General features: G+C 38.8%; 1 protein-coding gene across 1 annotated transcript in view; it reads right to left on the bottom strand.

Moving 5' to 3' along the window:
• Positions 1-2,954: 2,954 nt before the first annotated feature.
• LOC148073819 (insulin-like growth factor 1 receptor) overlaps positions 2,955-15,442 on the bottom strand; it is an 83,337-nt gene continuing 70,849 nt past the window's right edge. Inside the window, exons 15-21 of the mRNA XM_087797975.1 lie at positions 15,306-15,376; positions 14,992-15,221; positions 13,534-13,638; positions 12,106-12,265; positions 11,749-11,878; positions 8,600-8,734; positions 2,955-5,939 (exon numbers count right to left, since the gene is read on the bottom strand). Of these exons, the coding sequence (XP_087654101.1) occupies positions 5,381-5,939; positions 8,600-8,734; positions 11,749-11,878; positions 12,106-12,265; positions 13,534-13,638; positions 14,992-15,221; positions 15,306-15,376 (1,390 nt within the window). The 3' untranslated portion in view covers positions 2,955-5,380. The remainder of the gene's footprint in view (positions 5,940-8,599; positions 8,735-11,748; positions 11,879-12,105; positions 12,266-13,533; positions 13,639-14,991; positions 15,222-15,305; positions 15,377-15,442) is intronic.

The following is a 15,442-nucleotide window of genomic DNA, read 5'->3' as shown; positions in this document are numbered from 1 at the left end:
ATTATAGATTGTATATATATTTATAAATCGGTTATATATTTAATGCAAAAGCTAATAAGCTAACTGGCGTTAGCTGCCTATTTATCCATTAAAAACCACTTTAGATCGCAGAATAATGCACAGGATTCCGTAGGTCACACGTTTCCTACATACCTGATCACGTGAGGACTTTATTTGTTTTTATCTCTACGGCGAGCTATGAATATTAAACCTCAAAACTTTGACAGGCTGAGCGTCAACCTGTCGAGGTTGCACTGCGACCTAGTGGATGAGAAGTGGTACTGCAGCGGAAATGGACAAAGTATTAAACAGTTGGAAGAAATATTTAATTAATAATTAATAATCATTGTTGAGGCTTTTAAACATCCATTAATTTTCTTTATAAATAATTAACTTCATAATTAATAAATAAATATAATTTTACTTTATAATACATTTTATAAATAATTAAAAAATGAACTGCAAATGTAAAAAAAGACATTCACGCCAAAATGCAGTTTGTTTGTCACGTACCTTCAACAACTTACCTTTTTTGTAGATAAGATCCAAGATCAAACAGATCAAATTCAAAAAAATTAAGTACATGAACGCACCACGTGCAGCGTTTCTCGTCAGAGGATAAAAAAAGCTGCTTCTTATGAAGAATATAATCGCGTTATAATGACGTCATCTGAGTGTATTCGTTCATAAACAGCAGTACACCAAAACTATTAAGATATTTAACTTAATTTCTTTTTTACGTTTATTCAATTAAACTAACACGAAAAACTGAAATCAGCCATAAAACATGTCTATTATCTGACTTTGAAAACGTAAGAAACTTGAAAGGATATTTTTTATTATTATTATTTTATTAAAATTTCAGGAAAAAAAAAAGAAAAAAGAAAATACAAGAGATTTTCAGATACACATTTGGAGATAACACCACCTTCCTAAAAAAAAAAAGAAGAAGCCACACTGCCTCAGCTACTGAAAAATATTTTGAGGCCTCAAATAGCGAAGTTAAATAAAGACAGCCGAGTGATTGGAGAAAAGATGAATATGTCTCGCCTCCTGTCATGAAGATGGAAGTTCAGAATCATGGCGAAGAAAAAGAGTGATGATGCTGAACCTCTTCTGGATGCAGGTGGTGTCCAGACACGCTGCATCAACTGAGGTCTGAAGAACATTCTGCAGGTAAAGATATCAAAACTGAAACACCTTCTCTTCTCTAGTTCAGAATTACTACCCGTAATCTAAAATAAAAACATCTAAACACCTCCCGAGGAGTCTTTGTAGTGTCCGACCCCCGGACACCTCCAGCTAGAAGATCCCTTTAAACGAGTGTCGCGTGAGAAGTGTCGACCCATCAGACGTCTGCATGTACAAGAGTAGACTGTGATGGTTTCTTAGGGTTTGAAGAGCATTTCATTCACACTATTAACATCTGGATCCTTCTGATCCACATCCCAGAAAACATAGTTGCTTCAAATCAGGGTGTCTACACGCACACGCTACTTTTGTTCACGGTCACACATCGAGCTAAACTCCTGTGAAAACGGCAGCAAAAGAAGATCGTTTTTAAATCTCATGTTTAAATCGAAAAGCAAAATGATATAAAATAAGAAATCCTTCTGTAAGTGGCACTGAAACAAGTTTCTTTTCAATATAATAACTTAAATGAAGACACAAATTTGGGAGTTTTAGTCGTCATAAGGCATTTTCAGTTTTCTGAAAGAAAATCATTCTCAATTTAAACTTTTTAAATTATTTTTTTACTATTGTAATTTAATTAATTTGATAATTGTTTTGTATAATACTGATCAAAGAACACCATGTACTATAACTCATGAATGACACTATACTAGGTTTGAAGATTCTACATGATTTATTTCATTTTTTGGTGTATTTGAAGGATTTTCTATTTTCGAAAGTTCCATTTTCACTTGTTTTTTATTATTATTTGTATTTAAAAAACAACTCTCGTCTCAAACTAATCTAAAAAGCGTACATGTGGACACCCTGATTATGTGTGTGAACGTGTGTCATGGCAGTCAACGGGCATATCTAAAAAAATATGTTGAAAAAGATGGTTTTCACGGGAGCGGGAGGAGTTTGTGTTACATTCTTGAGGTGCAGTTAAATATTTGTGACTCCGCTGATATTTTCTTTTAAAACGACAGATTTTACCCGCAAATCACCAGTTCAAAGCCTTAAAACACCAAATTAAATTAGAAATAAATAAGTTGGCTTAAATAGTTCTTTAAATAAAATCCCTGAAGGTTGTAAATTTAACATCTAGATTCAGGATTTATTTGTCTTTCTCAGGGGATCATGGGGGGGGGGGGGGAGTTAAACTAGCAACCCGTCTGAACAGTGAGGTTTATCTTCTAGAGGCCGATGAGAAAGAGTGAGATGTGGTTTTATGTTTCTTTTCATACATGTATTTCAAAAGAGTGAGGTAGATATATGAAGAAAAACCAACAAAAAAAAAAGTCCCCAATCATTGACACCAAAGAAAATACATACAAAAACTTTATACTGAATTAAGGGGCATTTGTACAGTGATTGAAACTGATATCAGAGAAAGGAAGTCAATAAATAACAGGGAGAAAAAAGTAAAAGGGTTGAAGAAATGAACAACATTTAATCATAAAATGAAAAAAAAAAAAAGATGAAGAGAAATCCTTCACAATATTCTACCTCCGTTTTAAGACCTTGTTTTCTCTTCTCTGGACTCGTCTGGTATTTGGTTTGACGCGGGCGAGTATTGCTCATGGGAAGGGGGCGGGGACTCTGGTCGATGGATGGCGTGATTAAGGCAACCCAATTAGCCCTAAAAGGAGGCAGGAAGTGATTTTTTTTTTCTTCTAGACTGGACTTTTTTTTTTAAAGGAGGCACAGCAGCAGAGGTGGCGTCACAGGTGGGATGGCGAGTGGGTGAAGGTGACGGAGGAAACGTGACAAAAAAAAAAAAAAAGCCTTTTTACTTTGACCTGAGATTGAGTTGCACTGACACCAAACGCAGCGCGAGAATACAAAAAAAAAAAAAAAAAAAAGGGGTGCAGAAAGTACACGCTCACGCCAGGAGCTAAGGTGTCCATTCCAAATAATATTAATAATAACAATAATGATAATATAAACATCCACAAACAAAATGGGGGGGGGATAAAAAGACAATAGTGTTACAGAAAACCTGTCGGGGGGGACAAACATGAAAAGAAAAACATTTTTATATAGTATTTTTTATCATTTTTAAGAACATGAGAAATGGACTGTAGTGGAGACCGGAGAGTATCAAACCTGAAGGATCTATATATATACATCTATATACACATAGATATATATATATAGCAGAGAAACTGAATCAAAATAGCAGCTTTTTGTTCTGTACAGACGTAGAGGCAAAAACATCTTTAAAAAGTTCTTTCAAAGTGACAAATCAAATCCGTGTGTATAAAAAACAGATCCTGCAGTTTTTGAAAAAACAACTGTAAGACCTTTTTTTTTCTTCTTTCTCGCTGAAATGCAGAGACGCTAATGATCGGACCGCCCCGACGATGGGGTCGACCGGGGTCAAAGGTCATCGATGGATTTTTTTGAGGCCGTTCTCTTGTCTGGAGGTTGAAACCGCGGTGTTGAGTCGTCCCGAAGAGAAGGAGGGTCGGGGGGGGTTTGAGGCTGCGACTCAGAGTGACCCATCTTGAATAAATAAACATCTTTGTTTTAGGTGCGCTAAAGATAGGGGGCGCTCTTTCGTTTTTTTTGGCACGTTATTGATATTATTGCAACAAATGTTGTTTTGTTTTTTTGGGGGGAAACACTAATGTCATAAAAATAAAAAGAACCAACTTATATAAAAGGCCCGGATTCAAACTTTAGCTCTGGGCCAAAACATTATGACCACCTTCCCAATGTGGGGTAAATAAATGCAAGTATAAGACACTTGTGAATTCTTTTTTGTTTTTTAAGTTCAGGAAAGTGAAAACCTGTAAATCTCTTTAACTTTTTTTCCCACAACTTTTTCGGATCATACTCTGGTTTAAACACATCGTGACACTTTGTTAAATATTTTCTTAACCTACTCTGGTTAAAAATAACTTATCATTTCTCTCGTGAACTCTGACCTGCTTTCACCAGCGGCTTAAAGATTCATATGTTTAAATCCGTCACATTGATGTGGCCTGTAAGAGCGTTTAAGTTACCTTAAGAGTAACTCTAAGTGCACCAAAAACTAAATCATCTACAGTAGTATATACAATACCATGAAACACAAATGATACTGCAGTATTTCCTCTTCAACAGGCTTTAAAAATAACCACAATTCATCTGGAATAAATAGACGGAGACCAGCGTCCTTGGTGTTGTAACAATTTGAGTATTTTGATGCTAAAAATAGCCTTTAATAATTAAAGTATCATTGATATGATGTTCCAGCGAGTTGGAATGTAAAACACACTTGTTTGATTGTTGTGATTCAAATGAAAGTTTGATGCATTTTATCTTAAATTTAGTGGAAGTTTAGCATTATTAAAAAATGCATTCAGAACCGATCGCAAGTCAGGTTTGTCTTAAACACAAACGCCCATCTCTGGGTCATTTTATAACATTTAAATAAGAAATTTACTCCTTTATTTCCCTCATTTCTTAGAGATGAAAGACTGGCCAGTAAAACAAACGTAAAAAAAAAGGGGGTTTACTAAATATAAGGCATGGTGGTCGTAATGTTTCGGCTCATCAAACGCTAAAGCATCCAGTTAAAAAAAATCATATAAAAATATATTGTTTTTTTCAGGAAATACAAAATAAATCGGGTCAATAAGTTAATGTAGATTTGAGCACTTTTGAACGTCGTATATATATTTATATATATTTTGATGATCAGCTCTGAATCACAGCCACAGAAGAAAAAAAGACTTTAAAGAAGGACAAAGATTTGGCAACAGTTTGGCAGACACTCGTAGGCCCCTCCCCCTCCACGTTGACCTTTCACCTGCCGGTCCATAAAAAAAAGTCTAGTCCCGGCAATCCTTCGCTCATGTCCTCGATGAGTCCTTTTTTCTAGAAATGAAGCTTTACCGTAGTATAGAGAGAATCACATAGATGTATAAATACACGCTCGGAGATCCACGTCCTTCTCTCGGACTGCCCGAAGGAAAAAAAAAAAAAAAAAAGTGCTCGTCTGTTGGATTTGCTGGCAGATATGCTTGAAAGTCTTTAAGTCGTCCCTCGACGGCGAAGACCGTCCCCCCGGGATCCCTAGCGGGTCCCACCAGAACCCCAGTGTTTTTGAGTCCGAGCCTCCGGGTTCTGCGCGAGAAGAGAGGGCGTCCCACCTTCACACGGCAGAGGAGCGTCCTGTGGACCAGAGGTCTACCCTGTAGAAGGAGGTCCGGGCGCATCAGCAGGCCGACGACTGCGGCAGCGGCAGCGCTCGCTCGTTCTTCCTCCCGCCGTTCATGTGCGCGTACGGCTGCAGCTCCTCGAAGTTGGGCCGCAGCACCACCACGGGACCGTTGGCCGAAAGATGTCCTGAGTTTTCCAACGACTGTCCCGGGGACGCCGAGGAGGCCGCCGGGTCGGGGGAGGAGGGCGAGACGGAACCCAGGAGGGGAGTACTTGGGCCCTGCATGGGCGAGAGCTGCTGCTGCTGCTGCTGTGTGGGGGGCGGCGGGGGCGTCCCGGCGCCGCATCCCAGCAGCGCCGCGGCGGCAGCGGCAGCGGCGGCCGCCGATGAGGACGACGGCTGCATGTTGGACGCTGGGTCCAGCGGAATGTTCTTCATGGTCTCCACCTCCATGTCCAGCTCCTCGGTGTCCGGCGGCTTGTTCTCCTCGCTGTAGAAGAAGCTCATCTCGCTGAAGGGCGGCTCCATGTCGTCCTTGATGCTGCTGATGATCTCCAGGAAGGACGGACGCATTTTCGGGTTGTACTGCCAACACATCCTCATCAGCTCGAACCTGGAGGCGAGAAAATGATTTAAACCTTAGGACACATTAAGATGCAATTATTGATCGTTATCCATCGTTTATTTTTATTAAGCCAGTTCATGTTTCATGTCTTTTTTTTGTTCTTTTCTCCTCCTTTTGGCTTCAAAACCACAGGCTCAGGACCAGAGGAGAGAAATCTTTTCAGGCTGTTGCTCCTAAGCTTTGGAACGATCTTCCTCTCTCTTTGCGCTTGATGGATCTACTGACTCCTTTAAGAAACATCTTAAGACGTTTCTATTTGTTCAGGCTTTTCCTTGAATTTCTCGAACTCCTGTGTTGTTCTCAGTCTTATCTTTTTTGAGTATTGTTTTGATTGTTTAAGCGCTTTGTGACCCTGGTCTCGAAAAGCGCTATATAAATAAATATTACTTACTTACTTACCTCAAAAATATTTTTTATTATAAAGAAATGTTTATGGACGGACAGGTGTTCACTTTCATAAGGTTCTTGTAAATACTGTCTTACAGACAATAAAACTCATCAAATATTTGTTTTAAATTTGTTTGGCATTGATGTTATTTTGCACGTATTCATTACTAGTTTAGTTCTAAAATAGAAGAACCTAAACATTTATCTATTATATAATATTTTCTGTATATCCATTGTATGATATTTATTAAGTAACATTAATATTAAGTTAAAACTAGTTTTTAAAATGTCAATGCGTAATTAAACATTCTATAATGTACTTACTTATTTCAGCATTTGTTTGAGGTTGTTTTTTTTTCAATTATTGTTCAATTGTTTAGATAAGATATAAATATATTTATCCATTAGGAAAATTCCTTCGAGAAATTAGTGTTACAGTAATGATTACGAATATATAGTATTTTTTCAACATATTACAACTTTTCCGAACATTATTTTATTTGAATTGTAAGCACTTATATAATTAATATTTTCCATTTAGTTTATTTATTTTTTGATCAGTTACTTGTATGAGCTAAAAATAATAATATTATTGCATTATCAAAAATAATAATTGCGTGTTTTTGCTATATTCAAACTTTCTCGTCGGTTAAAAGGCTGTTATTTGTAGTGCGTTTCTCAACCAGCAGGGGGAGGCAGATATTAACAGACGCGAGTCTAGATTGAGTTTCCATCAAAACAAGCAACATTTTTTTTCTGTTAAATATTCATAATTATTACTTGATAAACGATATTTTAGTTAATTTGGGTAACTTATTTAACAATAACTCACTTTGCTTTCCCTCGAATTTATCTAAATTAGTATTTTTGTCACATGGAGATTCAACTTTGTTTATCTTTTAATTATTTTTGTCTCTAGTGTCATTTGATACAATATCGCTCTGTAGAATCACTCCTTCGTTCACCATTGATTCTTCTCCACGCACACTGCATTATATTACTAGTGCATTATGGGAAAACGTATCCCCATCATTCCCCCCCCACTTCACCCCTGACACCAGCAGGGGGCCGCTCAGACTTGTTTTTCTACAGCTCAGCAAGTGTGAGAGAGTCCTGAAGTCTCCTTGAACGAAAACAAGACATAACATTCAGAGCCGGACTGAGGGTCCGGAGTAACCTGAGGTCGTGCCGCGGAACTCTCCTGGTCCGTAGCAAAGGCTTCTCCTGCATGCGACTCTAGCACAAGCAGTTCATTTTGCAGTAGGTGCCGACATGGACCCGACTTGAAATGTCACAAGGAAGTTGGGTCAATATCTTAGTCGCTCTGGAGAAAAAAAGGTTTATTGTTAAGTTGCCCTTTTCCTCTGAAGTCATTCCTCACACAACACTGTGGCTCCTTCTTTGTTTATGAAACGGCTTCATGTTGGGGTTTTTTTTCACTTCTAAAAAAACGCTCCACAAAATGTACAGCCTGGAAACTGAGGTACAATCCCAAGTTTTCCACCCAGATCCACATCCCACACTCCCTCGACTTGAACTCGAAGCTGTACTTTTCATGGCGATCGCTGCCAAGTCTGGACTTCAAAAGGCAAAACCCAGCGGTTCGGGGACCTGTCACAGGAACCCCGCGCCCCCGCCCTCCCCCAACCTTTGTAACACGATCCACACGGCGCTGTAATCGGGACCAAACAGTCGGGCTACTATAGAAACCAGAGGTTTGTGTCTGAACAACACAGGGCTCTGTTTTTTTTTTTTGACGCGTGGAAGGTGAGGTCAGCCACGACATGTGGGAGTCGAACCAGCACGGAATGCCTTCTGATTGAGGTCAGACCGGGAGACAGAGAGACCTACATCTTAGTGTCGGCAACAAGCGGGGTGACTCATTAATGAAAGATAAATGTCTTAACAGACTCCCTGGCACCAGGTCTGCTGACGGGCACTTGTCGAGTGTCCTCCTGATGAGCCTCCGGGTCGCCCACGAACAGGCATCCCTTCTATGGGACTTGTGTCTGGCATGCGACCACCATGGGGGGGGGGCGTGCCACCAGCACCGCTTTTAACCTGTGACGTCAATGTCAGACATCATCTCGGCCGTTGGACTTGGCACACACACGCATCACATGATATTTCACACACTTGGAACTGAAATAGACACTTCAGGATGCGTCGCCCGCGAGTATTCAACAATACGGCCATGAAAGGCGAACCCACGACCGTCGGGCCAAAAATGGAGAGTACGGCGCGGATACCAAAAGACTTACAGCATGTCGGGGCAGTTGTCCGGCTTGTCCAAGAGTCCTCCCTCCATGACGAAGCGCAGCACTTGCTCGTTGGACATGCCCTGATAGGGCTGCTCGGCCAAGGTGGCCACTTCCCACAGCACCACTCCGAACGACCTGTGGGGAGTCCAGATGAGGTCAGTGTCCTGGCTACTGATGGTGGGCCCGTTCAGAGGAAATAAAGCCTGGATTGAGGATTTCAACTCAATCACAAGCCACTTTTAAGTCTGTTCTGTTAACCAGTTAGACGTGGAGGTGTGTTTATCACGAGGATAGAGCAAAGATAAACAAGTAAGAATGTTCATATTAGCTTCATTTATTGTCATCTAATGTGAAATTATTCCAAATTAAAATTTAATTTATCCTTAGAAAAAGTTTTCATATTCTTTTAACTTTGGTGTTAATATGTATTAAATTAGGCCTTTATTATATAACATACAATGTAATTATTTACATATTTTTCTTAATGTCATTATTCCTTTAATTATCAAGGTTTTTTTTAAATTTCCATGTATTTATTTATGGACTATTATCAATAAACTCAAATAAAATTGAAATGGAAAAAATATTATTGACATTAGTAAGCATATTATTTTATTTAACGATAGATACATCTATGTTTTTTCCAATGATGGTGACAGTATTGAGTGTGTAAGTGTTTTTATTAATTGAGAAAAATCAAGTTATTTTGATAATTGGTAACCTTGTTCCTGGTTAGGTGGTACTCTTTAAATACGTGTTTTAAATGTGTTTAGTGCTTTTCTTTTTGATGTTTATATTTATTGGCAATAAAAAAAAAGGTGAGAAATAAGCATTTTACATTAAAGTAGAAAAGCACTTAGAGAGCGAAGACCTCTGCCAAGCATCTCATTTCTACCCATGTTGTTATTTTTGATCAACTATCATCAGATGGCATTCACTACTTTATGTTCATAACCTTTACATTTATTTTTCCATAAGAGTGTAAAGAAAGGTTGTAGAAAAAAACCGAAACAGTAAAAAAAAATGACTGCAACACGCGATGTCTTGAATATTTTCAAAAGTGTCAATCAAGTCAATTACATTTCATACATTGTAACTGATTGATTGATTTTTGATAATCCAACAAGACTTATTTTAACACTATACTGTCAAACAAAGCAGTTTAACATGGAACATTAATATAAATGCATCCCAAGTTTATGGCCGACCGTCAACACAACATTAATAAAGATAAAGAGGAAGACGATAAAAATGACTATAAAAGGACCAAAAAATAATACACAATAGGTCAGTTATTCATATCAAGTATATTTGCTATCATTTATTTATAACTAAGTAAATATAAAGTACTTTATTAGTCCCTTGAGAAGGTTCCTTTGGGGCGTATCATAATCAAGCAGAAATAACAAGCGACACCTGATACGTTGTGAAGCCAGAACTTCTAAAGATGCGTGACAAGATCAGACAGATATTGTTGGGAGAGTCAAGAGGTAAAGCCGAGGTGACGCATACTGTAAATACTCCACTGGTCCTGCGGTCATGAAATATGTCTGATTCACACACTCGTACACACGACATTATTTTTAGTCCTTCAGCTGCCAAGTTGTGTGTTTATACGGTGTTAATAAGTGGAGGATCTGCTGAGTGCTGCGTGTTCTCGCGGCGTCTAATTATCATTCTCCTGCTTCTTCTGCTCATTAAACAGGAACAAACACCAAAACACCGACGGTTCATATGCTGCAGCCCATAATAGTGACTTTTTACTCATCAGACTTGATTTCACAGTGTGTACGGGGACTTGAACATCGACGCAGAAGTGGAAGAATTGAACAACATTCATATTGATGTGGCTGATCAATAAAGTGTTTAATAATTTTAAAAAAAGAAGAAAGAAGTCACTCCGATCATCAATCCTTCTAGAAAGAAAAAGCTCAAGGATCTAGCTGCTCTATATTGGTTTGATGCTGGTTTAGCAGCAGGCCAGCCGAGGCTAAGCTGGTTATAAGTTGATTTAACATTGGGTCAAGTTGGTCCATGGTGGTTTGGAACTTGTTTACCACCAGTGTAGGTAATTCTGTGGAACTGAATGTATTCAACAGTGTGGCAGGATGATCCACATGGCTTCTAGGCCTGGTTACCATTTAGCTGACTGGTCTTAAAGTCATCGGACTCCTTTTGCCAGTGGAGCAAGAAATTGTTTTCCAGCAGGAAGTCTGGTTAATGTTTCTAAGGCAACTTACTAGGTTGGCCAGTTGATTGAGTTTCAGGAAGTTTTATCGGGAGAATTGGCTTCTCCTCATTTTTTTTAGGCTGGTTTACCAGTGGGACATACTTGTTCAAATGTTCTTAGCCTGGTCTACGAGCAGGGTAGACTTTTCTAGGATGGCTTTGTGCCGTTTTAATAAAGTAGGTCAGACTTTTTAAAGCTATTCTTACGTCAAATTACAGGCAATTTAGCAGACGCTTTATTAAAAAAAAAAGAGTGAAAGTGCATCGGTCATCAGTAGGGCAACAATAGGTGACGCAAGAACCATTGTATCTTTTTAGTTGGCCTGCCCAAATGATGGGCTTAAACTGTTTTTACAACTTGAAACTAGGGAAGCTAACCATACTAGGTGTTAGTCAAGAAGCCAAATAAAGTGTTTCTTCTAGTCTTGAAATATTCATTTGAAAGAAGCTTTCTACTTTTTTTAATAGCGTCAAATGCTAATGCTCTGGTGACTTAGCACTGCTTTTCACTATAATTAAATATAAATATACGTTTATATTTAGTGGGCTGACTAGTTTTAAATAATAAAATATGCAGTATCTGTTTCTATAACTAGCTTGATAACAGATAAAAGAAAAAAATATAAACCAAAATCACCCATTTTTAGCCAAGAAGTTTGAATGCGTTTTGGACACTTAAGTGTAAATGATTTAATATTGTGCTGAAACACTTTGGTGTTCACATTTCTATCTCTCTGGGCACAGACATGATCGAGGGCAGATTTTAAACCTTCCATGGATGTCTGTGATTTTAAATCCTGTTTTGTGGCACTGTATCCAAACACATTCCAGAAATACTTCCAAAGCCCCCTGCAGGCGAAACGCATGCACACGGCAGGTGTGTGTTCTGTGTGCGCATCGAATAGTGTTGGACCTCTTACCAGACATCAGACATTGTAGTAAACACGCCATCTTTCAGCGATTCTGGAGACATCCAGCGGACGGGCAGCAAGCCCTTTCCTCCCTTTCTGTAGTAATCCGTCTCATAAATATCTCTGGTCATGCCGAAGTCTGCAGGAAAAATGAGAGGAGAGATTAGAGAAGTCAATGGAGATCACTCACTCTGGGTGCAGGGGGGGATGGATGTTCCCGGAAACTCATAAATCATCTCACCTGCTGCCTCTCTCTGTCCATCTACATTAAGACTCCACTGCTTCAGGCAAGTGCTCAGAGCTTAAAGCTCGTACCAGGAGGGCAGCGAGTGTAACCACAGAGTCCTTTCTATTGTCGCCACTCACCTCCGATCTTCACCGTGAAGTCCTCCGCCACCATGCAGTTCCTGGCCGCCAGGTCCCGGTGGACGAATTTATTGGCGTTGAGGTACGCCATGCCGTCGGCAATTTCCCCCGTCATCTGGATCATCTTTTTTAATGGAGGGAGGACCTGAGTGGTGGAATTCTGTGAAGAAGAGAATCAAAAATAACTGCTGCTCTTTACACAGAAGGTCAGCACAAAAGTGTTAAGAGCGGGGATGAGATAAGATATTCCAATATAATGTGTTTTGTCACAGCAGCAATTAAAACAAACAAATATAGAACAAAAAATCATAATGAAAAACCATTACAAAGCAAAACAGAAGTGGTGCCAAATATGACAACGTACAACAATATACAGTAGAAGTGCAACATAGTGTGGGAAGAGAGTTTAGAAAAAAAAAAGTGTTTTTATTAAATAACCTTTATTAGATGTGCTTCTGGTTTTTGACGTTGCACACAGATGTTATATATTTTATTTTTCTTAACCTTGTGTTGTCTCAGTTGAAGGTCAACAATCTCCCTGGCTTCCATATATATATATATATATATATATATATATATATATATATATATATATCTCTACTTTAAATATCCTGATGCTAATCCGTAGTGTGTTTTTCTTCTCGTGCGTTTTATTTTATTTTTTGTTTTTATTTTATTTTATTTTTATTTTATTTTGTTAATAGTGTTAAATTTCTAATATTGTAAATAATTTGTATATCTTTAAGATCGTTTTTTTTATTTTTTTTTATTATCTCTTTTATTATTTATTTTTTCCTTGCACTTTATTTATTTCAACTGTGCTGTTGTAAAAGTGTGTTTCCCCTCTGGGGATGAATAAACATTTTCTATTCTATTCTATACATCTATATCTATATATATATATAGATATATATATATCTATATATATATAAACACACACACATACATACACAGGAGGTCATTCACCTTGACCCAGAGACAACACAAGGGATAAACACGTATGTTTTTGGGACTACGGGTCACCTTGACCCCGAGATAATACATGATAATACATGATAATAAATGGTAAATGGCTCTTACTAAAATTGCACTTTTCTATGCTTATTTAGCTTTACACTAAATTACAAACTCACACACACTGATGGTGTTAAAAATGTAGATACAATGTTTCAACTTTTCATTTAAGAGCCAAATTTGTGTTTATGTTTTTACTGGAAATAGAAGTAGTTAACATAAAAGTTGTAAAATATTAAAATAATACTATTAAATTGACATTTTATTGTCTCCGTCTCCAGGCGTCTGTGTTTCAATGTTTTGATTCACTAACAGACGTAAGAACTCCAAGTAAACATCAGTCTTCCTTGACTGAGACAGATGTTCTGATACGCTGTGTGTTGTTTGCACGTGTGTCTGCGAAAAGCTGCTTACTTCTTTACGCAGAGAGCGCAGGTGGCTCTTGAGATCCCCCCGGGTCATCAGCTCCATAATCACCAACGTTGGCTGTCCCTGCGAGACCACGCCCAGCAGGCGCACCTATGCAAAAAGAAAAACACCGCAATTACACGAGCGTCATGAACTCGTACCTCGGCGCGTCCAAAACAAACTTTTAACACCGTTTAAATATCTGATTCACAGTGTCGTCGTGACCGTGATGTTAGGGTGCTAAGCCTTGCTTTCAGCCAGCCGTGAAAAAGGTGTTAAGTGAAGCTTTGCAAACGGAAAATCTTTATAGTTAACATGCAGTTAAACAGCCGGCGGTTGCACTGATTAGAGAACGTACACAGACGCTCCAGGAGGTCCGACTCCTGCGGCCGACAACAACACCACGCTCGGATCTCAAAGCCTTTCGCATCAATAAGGCGATTAAGAAGCTATTGTGATTAAAGCTTGTATAAAAAAGATACAGATGCATTAAGAAATGATGTAGAGTCGAATCAAGAACCTAGAGACTAGCCTATGTGTGTATAGACAGTGTAAAGTTTACACTGTAAACGATACCACAGGTGATTCCAAAGTAAATACGGCCATCTTTGTGTCATTGGCGAAATGCTTCTCCAGTTTTCTTTTTAGCACAAACCAATATGTTCAGTAAAATCATCCTGTCTAAATAACTGGACTGTAGCCCATCAGTTAAAATAGGTTAATTTAGTTAACTATAATAACACACTGAACACAAGTGATGGGTTTATGAGGCTTCATGAAACAGTTGATGAGGTATCATGATACAGTTTGAAAGACCACTAGGTGGCACTCTCTGCTTTATGATTTTATAATCTAGACATTTAATGAAACCAAATTAATAGTGCCATCTAGTGGTCTTTCAAAAATAAGACACTGTATCATGACACCTCATCAACTGTTTCATGAAGCCCCACTAATCAACGCCAAATACATTTAGATAAGTTTGAACTCTAGGAGTGTAAGAAATGTATTTTGTGTTGTTGATTTGCTAATGCTAACTCTCTCAGGCTTAACCTCAACAACAAATAAATAATCTTAATGAGTTTTCCCTGATAGAACACAGAATAAAATCCAACACAAAGTGATTCAGCATGAGCAAAATCGACTATTCCGTTTGTCAATCCGGTAGTATCTTAGAAAAAAGCCCCGGAGCTTTAACGCCATACTGTGCACAGACGAGAAGAAGCAGGGCCCGCTTGTGACACATTGAAATGATTAAAGTTCATCACATTAATGTGATCCAAGAGCAACAGTGATTCTACTTTTCATCAGGGGCTCACACAAACGACACACACATGTCAGCACACATTTACACAGCTATCAGTGGGACTCAACACATACTGTATTTATATATTTATATATATATTTGAGATATCATTTCAGATGATGTAAGAAAAAATGCAAGTGCAGTCGCGTCTCTCTTACCACATGGTGGCAGTTAAACTCCTTCATGACGGAGGCCTCGTTCAAGAACTCGATGCGCTCCCTCATGCTGGCGGTCTCGTTGACCGTCTTGATGGCCACTCGTGTGTCGGGTTCGTCCTTGACCACTCCTTTGGCGATGCCTTCGTACACCATCCCGAAAGAGCCCTGGCCCAGCTCCTTATGCATGGTGATCTTCTCCCTGGCCACCTCCCACTCATCGGGGACGTACACTGCAACGGTGCCAAAATAAATTTAAAAAACAGAATCAGGACGACTGAAGATAAAACACCATGGAAGACAATAAGGCGTCTTACTCTCAGCAGCACTGAAGTACTCCGGGTTGACTGAAGCATAGAGGACTCCATTCCCTAATCTGTCGCTGTTCCTGTGGACACAAACAGAACTCAGTCAGCACGCTCCGACTGCGAATGCGTTTATATATAGTCTACCC

The sequence above is a fragment of the Callionymus lyra genome, chromosome 8 (genome assembly GCF_982586985.1).
Source record: "Callionymus lyra chromosome 8, fCalLyr1.hap1.1, whole genome shotgun sequence".
NCBI classification, from domain to species: Eukaryota; Metazoa; Chordata; class Actinopteri; order Syngnathiformes; family Callionymidae; genus Callionymus; species Callionymus lyra.
Note: the sequence above shows the minus strand (reverse complement) of the source record. Positions and strands in the feature narration are given on the sequence as shown.